The following is a 7,142-nucleotide window of genomic DNA, read 5'->3' on the forward strand; positions in this document are numbered from 1 at the left end:
AGATAGTGTAGTTAGAAAGTATACAAAATATTCTGGACTCTAATTAGGCAGGAAAACTCTTGACATTGAAGTGCCGGTAGGAGTCTAGAGGGAGTCCCGCAACAGTGCAGGGTTTGTGTAGTTGTGTGTTTTTTGATAGAACCGCTGAACTGTTTTTCATTTGAACTGCTTCCTCCTGGCCAGCCTGTGGAACAGTGAGGGCTGATTTTCCATGAGAGAATTGCATCTGCTTCCTTCCATTCTTCCACAGGAAGCTCTGGAACACTGTCAGGGGCCACAGCAACCTCCCTAAAACAAGTCGTGGGCACTCGGTGGTCCAGCATACACACACACACACACCCACACACACTTAATGACAAGGAAACAACCGTACTATACACTGTCTCATTGTACCATCAGCTCAGGAAACAGCTTCTCGAGCACAACACATTGCCTTATAATCATTCGCATACACATACTTGTCTGCCCTGTCTCTCCTATCTTCTTCTATCTGTGCCTGTGATCTCTATTAGCTTCCAGTAGGCCTTTACACAGCAATACACCAAGCCTCTCTGGATTAAAAAAGCCATGGATCTGCTCTTACGCTCTTTCATTGTGCTCAGTGTGCCTCTCTCGTTCATCTCAGCGGGTAAGTCTGAAGAACAGCTACTCACAGAAACTCGTTATTTTGCTGTGGTCAAGAGATTCTGGGACTGCACTCAGAGAAACAATGAATATGCTTCTTGGAAAGCTTACATATTTATCTCAAAAACAGCAACATTACAGGTGAAGACAAAAAGCTGATTTATGATTTACAGTGTATGTTCATTAAAAGAGGCTTTATTCCAAGCCATTTTGGAGCATCTCAATTGGTCCATTGTTAATGGAAGTTTAAACACAATCCAAATGACACCAGATTTCATATAATGTAGAAACTTAAAATTTGAAAAAGTAAATGATTAATGGATAATGGTAATATGTAAATTAAGAAAAAAATTAAAATGTTGTATGAAGATATTTTTTTCCATTTTATAACATAATTAATTTAGAAATACAGCCAAAAGAAACATAAAATCACCAGATCTGTCAGTTGTTTTAATGGGGAACATTTCAGTAGCTGTCTTTTAAAACTGTAATTATTAAATATTTTCAAATTTTACTGAAAATATTCTTCCAGGGCTAGAGTTAGTAGTTGTTTGGTCATCACCCTAGAAGTGCTATTCATTCAGTTTTGTCCATTGTTTTTCACATAATTAAAATCAACAATTTCCAAAAGAAAGTAATAATACACTATATATCATAATAGCTTTACATGTTAGAATTAAAGTGCTGCTCATTATCACATCAGTCATAAATGTGTCTTAGACAAGACAAATCTTGTGTTGTTGTTTTTTAGCATTCGGTACTAATCTGAAAACAATATCCTTCACATTGTGGGAAGGTTTTTTGATGAACAGACAAATACAAATGCTCCAAATACAGATTATTTGGAATAAACTTTAACATTTCTTTACAATGGGCATCAACTGACCTTGAGTCCTATTAAAGGAACACTAAGTGAGGGTTGGTATTTTTCCTGGGTTCATTGTACTGTTGCAGAGGGTAATTTATTTTTATAGCACTGTCCTGAAATCAAGGGGATAATGGAGAGAGGTGGAGGTCATTTCCTACCTTCCTCCAAAGCCACATAGTGCAGTTTCTGCAGTGCTGAGCCCAGAGTAGCAAAAACAGAGGCTCTATTCTCTGTACTATAGGTCAGTGAAGCATCACAATAATTTTGAAGCTATTATTATTATTATTATTATTATTATTATTATTATTATTATAATACCTTGAAGGTAAGTGTGTTTTGCCCTAGGCACACAAGGTAGTGTCACTGTCACACAGCTCCAGGGTACTGGGCATGTGGATTCAAACCCCACCTTGGGTCACTGTCTGAGAGGAGTTTGGTGAGTGACAACATCATTGTCACTGCAACACTGAGAATGATCCATCAGCCAATAAATACCTGCTCTCTCATTTGCTAGATCTCAGGTCTGTTTTGAATGCTCGAAACCTGTCTAATGTGGTTACAAAGACCCCATGTCAGTAAAAGGCTGGAAAAAAAACCTGGTGGGTGGGGGGCTAACAAAATTTGCAGAGTAACATTGTCTATAATTTGTTATTGTAGAATTAATAAGTGCACCTAAATGATTGTGAACTCCATATAACATTTAATACTCTGTGGTACATTCAGGTACATAGGGGCAGTCATACTTATAATAGGTGTAGTACAGAATCACTGATCCATCCAAGGCACTTTATTATACCAATGTGTATACTCACTGTAAAATGATTCTGTGAAATTGTACATGATTCATTTAAAGGAACACTAGGTAGCATTTTCCCCATATAATTACAGCTTCACAATCATTGTGAGGCTTCGCTGACCTGTAGTACAGAGAATAGAGCCACTGTCATGGCCGCTCTAGGCTCAGCACTGCAGAAACGGCACTATATAACAGAGGTCTGCATTCCCACAGGACTCGTGGGTCCCATCACAATATGATGTGGCACCAGATTAAATTTTAGTGTCCTACACACAAGCGGGTGGTTAACCAATTAAGTGATTTTTTAATCATTTTTTTTCGTGTCCCCTTTTAAATGGAAGTCTCCGCCCCCTCAGTGCCAATGCCCATGTTCATGTACTCATATATCAGTGTAACATTTGCAAGTGAATGCAAAGTCCATGTTTTATTTGCCCCCAGTACCTTAGGGGAGCTGTATTATATTATTTCAGAAGAAGATTTTTTTGTGAAGTGTGTGGGACTACTATGTGGGAAAGGGGCATATGCTCCTAATTTTGGTCTGAACAAAGAAGTCTAGTGTCTGAACAGAATTACTGCAGAAGTCAAGACTTCATATCCTAATAAGCCTTTATTAGGGAAAGTGGGACAGCACTATATAACACAGTCATAAGGAAGACCCACAGAGATTATTCACACATGACTCACACCGCGGATGAAACAATGCCTTACAGTAAATGAGTGTGAGTTCTGAGTGGAAATAATGTTTTAAGGATGTTTTTAATCTAACATGAACGGCAAAAAAAAACAAGCTGGTCAGTCTAACATCTCACATGAAGGCACCTATCAACACCCTGAAAAAAGAAGCAGAATATAGTTGATTGTGCTAGGATGTTGCCGTTTCTCCCTCTGGACAGCCTTGACTGATTCCACCTGGAAAATGGTTAATTCCTGCCCTAATATCTCCATGACTCCACCCTTCACATTCTCACACACCTGCAGTAACTCATTGACATGCTTCTACTTATACCCACTTTCTGTCAGTCCTGTGAACTCTCTGTATATTGTTGTTTCGGGATTTTTAATAATGGTTTTGTTTGTTTTGAGTCGGCCTGCCTCTGATTTGACCTCTGCCTGCTTTGACAATGAGTGTTTTCCAAATCCCATTAAAAGCTACTCAGTACTCCTGCCAACTTTCTTCCAGTGTTAAATAGAATGTGACAACACAGTTTCTCTGACTCATGGGGACATTTTAATTCTAAAATCTTTAATTTCTATTAAAGAGGAATGACTTTTTTTTAATATGTGCATCTCTAAACATCTAAAATTGGAACAAAATTATTGAGAATCTATATCATTCCATATTCAAGGGGGGGAAATCAGATTTTGCTCAGCTGTAACATTTTACTCTGTGTCTGTCTTAATCATGAACTTCCAGAAACCTCTCAGAACTTCAACACATCAGTAAACACCACAGCAGTCTCATCCACCCAGGAACCAAACAGCCTCACTATGGTAGCTTTTGGTAGGCATCAAATCCTCTCAGTAATCAAGTTAAGCATTTGTTGTTGCTTTTCATATCTGTTAAGATTTGGTCTTGATTCTGTGTGATGCTCATAGGTGTGATAAGCTTCATTCTCGTTCTGATCATCGTTATGGTGGTCTTAGTAACAGTCGTCAACCTCAAGGGTCGTTGTCATAACACAAAGGAAGAGGGTGAGATTCTGTTTTATACTTTTTTCCTCATAGCTTATATATTAACATAGCTTTAGTTCAAGCTGAACCGTTTAGGGAAATTATTATTGTGATTGCACTGACTACATTTGTTATAGACTTGTCTAGACTTGATGTTTTTACCAAGACGACCAGAATAACTACAGCTAAAATCTCCTTTTTCTGATATGAGGCTTGAACTCCTCACTTTCTGACATTTGTTGTGATTTCAAAGCACATAGATGTCTGGCTGCATCTGTCTACAATCTCTTTCAAATTTAAAAACTTTCAGCCACAGCTTTAATGCACCATTATGAGTTTGAGTGAGTTTTTATTTATCCTCCAGGTGTAAAGAACTATGACTCAGTGCTCTCAGAGAGGTATGAGTTAAAACCCAAAATCCTAATTTCTGACTGTATTTATGTAATTGGATTATTAATCAAAACTGTCAATGTTCACAGTAATATGACAAGCATTGGAGAGAAAGGGAGCATCACACTTGTCTCTGTAAGGACATTAAACACGGACACTGGTAAGTAAAGATTCCCCTGAAATGTTACTTTAGCATTGGAGTGTTCATTGTATTACTCAAAGTAAGGAGCTCCCTCTCTTCTTTCACAGACACAGATTCACCACTGATCTCCTCCGTTCACAGTACAGTGGACAGCGAAGAACAAGAGATCAACAGAGACCTGCTCAGTATCAGAGCACAGTGAACACACTCAGGTCTCCTTATCTTCATTCAGCACAAAGACTTAGCACAACTGCCCTTCATTAACTTTTTCAGCATTTGGCATATAATAGTATTAGGTGTAGTTTGACAAAAATATGTAACACAGCTATTGAAATGGTGCCTTTCAAGTTATTGGGGTAGTACCCTCATGGTAACATCTTTAATACTTTTAGTTATGGTACAGGAGCGAAACCTATTCCACTGAAATTATACTTTTAAGTTTAAGTTGCATTTATTTAATAAAATGTGTCCAGACGGTTCCTTATGGAAAACGAGCAGTGAAACCTATAGAGTACACAGTTGTTTATACCACTGATTAAAAACTTTACCTGTCTAAATTTTTTCATGAGTGTATAAATATATGCTTACCCCAAATGTTGTTGATCATCTTAAAAGTAATAATAGATTAGTAGTAATTACTAATAATAGGAAATTAGATTTAGTTTGATTAAACTCACAGCTCCAGTACAAATATAAATAGGTAAGTATGGAAACTAGACATATCTTGACTAATAAGCAGGGCAGTGGGTAAATTTGATAGCTTGGACAACCATTTTCTTAAAAAAAAGGATTTTTTGTTAATTGTGTTGTGTCCTATAAACAAATATATATTTTGAACTAAAAAAATAACAAATAAAAAAAATAATAACAATAATAAAGCAATGCCACGAATATATAATACTGTCTTTTGAAATTATCTGAAACATGACAGGAATGGTTTTACACATCAGGTTCACTTACAGCAGTATTAACTTATCAGTATCAAATATGCATATCTATATATTATGGATGTATGTAAGCATTAGTGTCCTAGTACTGGAGTTCAGTGTCAGTATGGAGACTATAAATGAATGGACTTTGTCTAGTTTTGGTTACAGTATCACTTTGACTCAGTTTTGTTAAGGGGTAAGGCCCCAGGGCAGCACCAAGTTTGGAGCCATTTTTTCTGTTGTCATTGAATATCAACACATTCAAACTGAAAATTCCTTCCTCGTCTTGTTTAAATAAAACCTGCGCTCATATGGGCTAACAAGCATAAACACGTCAGTGCCCTTTCCCTTCCGTATCCAATCTATAAGCACATTTTATTTTGTGTCCAGCATTAATGATTTTAACCTTACCATGTGCACAAAACCTGGAATTATAATCTTCAGATATGTGTTAACAGTGTGAACGTCTGGGGAGAACTACTACAGACATCTGGAAAGGAAGCAGAGTTTCAGCATTATTCAGATATATTATTTATTTAGAATTAATTTTTTATTTTAAAATATATCTTATCCTGTGTATTATCTATTCTGGTAAATGGCCAAACTGGTCTCTGTGTAGTCTAAGGTAGATTACTGCATTGTATGCCACACTATAAAACTATATATTTTTGGCAAAAAGGTGCACCTCTCTCTGCACTCTGTGTTTATTAGTCTTGGTTTTATTATCTGTGAAATGAACTATGTAGGGAGTAGGGCGCTATTTGGGACTCTTTCTCTTCCTCGCTTCCTGTTTTTCCTGTGTGTGTGTGTGTGTGTGTGTGTGTGTGTGTGTGACATATGTCTGTCATGTAGTTCGCACAAGAGGTTTCCTGCCAGATGAAGAAACTGTACATAGAGCAGTTTCTGTCATTCCGAGCCTGGAGTAGCAATGACTCTCCCTATTACAGATCAGTGGAGCATCACAATCATTTTAAAGCTGTAATTTTAAGGTAAATATACAACCTACTGCTGCTTTAAAGAACACATGCTGAAACCAACTTTTCTGAACGGGGCTGTTTATTCAGGCCTATGGTGCTTGAGAATGTTTACTCAAAATGCGAGGCACCCAGCAGTGAGAGTGGAGGAGCAGAAACATAACTTTTTAGTCATTTTTGCTTTGTACTTTCTTATATTTTCACTAGTTTTAATTAGTATATACATCTCTGCAGTGGTGTTTGCTTCGTTCCATTTAAACTTGTCTTTCAAATAAATGGGGGTCCGGTGCTGTGAATGTTGCAGAAGAGGCTCATTTTATACCAGAACCCCAAGCAGCTATATATATCTCTGCAGGCTGACATTTGACCCAAATTAATGTGCCAATCCTATATATATATATATATTTTTTTTTTTTTTCACTTAATCCTCTTAACACAGTAATATTGTCAAAACACTGAGTTGGACACGTTTTAATGCCACAAAGATTTCGAACATACCTGCCGAACACATCTTGTTTATATATTGTTCTCATGGGCAAAGTAACAGAAAGTGTAGTTATAAAGAGTTATAAAGAGGGGAAATAAATGGATCCTGAAATATTTGTAAAATTTATGACTGCTGCTAGATAAATATTTGCAGAATTTATGTAAAAAATGAAATGCCAAAATGTAGGATATGCTAATCCTATAAAGCGCTGAGAATATGTATATATATATTGTATATACGAATTAAAATGAGGAAATCCCT

At 36.8% G+C, this 7,142-nt stretch overlaps 1 protein-coding gene across 1 annotated transcript; it reads left to right on the forward strand.

The window, feature by feature from the left end:
- The first annotated feature begins 411 nt into the window (after nucleotides 1-411).
- ecscr (endothelial cell surface expressed chemotaxis and apoptosis regulator) lies at nucleotides 412-7,083 on the forward strand. The gene is made up of 6 exons (XM_066646652.1): nucleotides 412-628; nucleotides 3,703-3,789; nucleotides 3,885-3,980; nucleotides 4,324-4,357; nucleotides 4,439-4,509; nucleotides 4,599-7,083. Exons 1-6 carry the CDS (start codon nucleotides 568-570, stop codon nucleotides 4,691-4,693), a joined length of 444 nt encoding a protein of 147 aa, XP_066502749.1. The 5' UTR covers nucleotides 412-567; the 3' UTR covers nucleotides 4,694-7,083.
- The last annotated feature ends 59 nt before the right edge of the window (nucleotides 7,084-7,142 follow it).

The sequence above is a fragment of the Hoplias malabaricus genome, chromosome 15, assembly GCF_029633855.1.
Source record: "Hoplias malabaricus isolate fHopMal1 chromosome 15, fHopMal1.hap1, whole genome shotgun sequence".
NCBI classification, from domain to species: Eukaryota; Metazoa; Chordata; class Actinopteri; order Characiformes; family Erythrinidae; genus Hoplias; species Hoplias malabaricus.

What these genes read in the sequence shown, in the direction of transcription:
- ecscr (XM_066646652.1), top strand. Translation starts at nt 568, where the DNA reads ATGGATCTGCTCTTACGCTCTTTCATTGTGCTCAGTGTGCCTCTCTCG. An exon ending in TCATAACACAAAGGAAGAGG is followed by an intron (nt 3,981 to 4,323) that starts GTGAGATTCTGT and finishes TTTATCCTCCAG; the next exon opens with GTGTAAAGAACTATGACTCA. An exon ending in GACATTAAACACGGACACTG is followed by an intron (nt 4,510 to 4,598) that starts GTAAGTAAAGAT and finishes CTTCTTTCACAG; the next exon opens with ACACAGATTCACCACTGATC.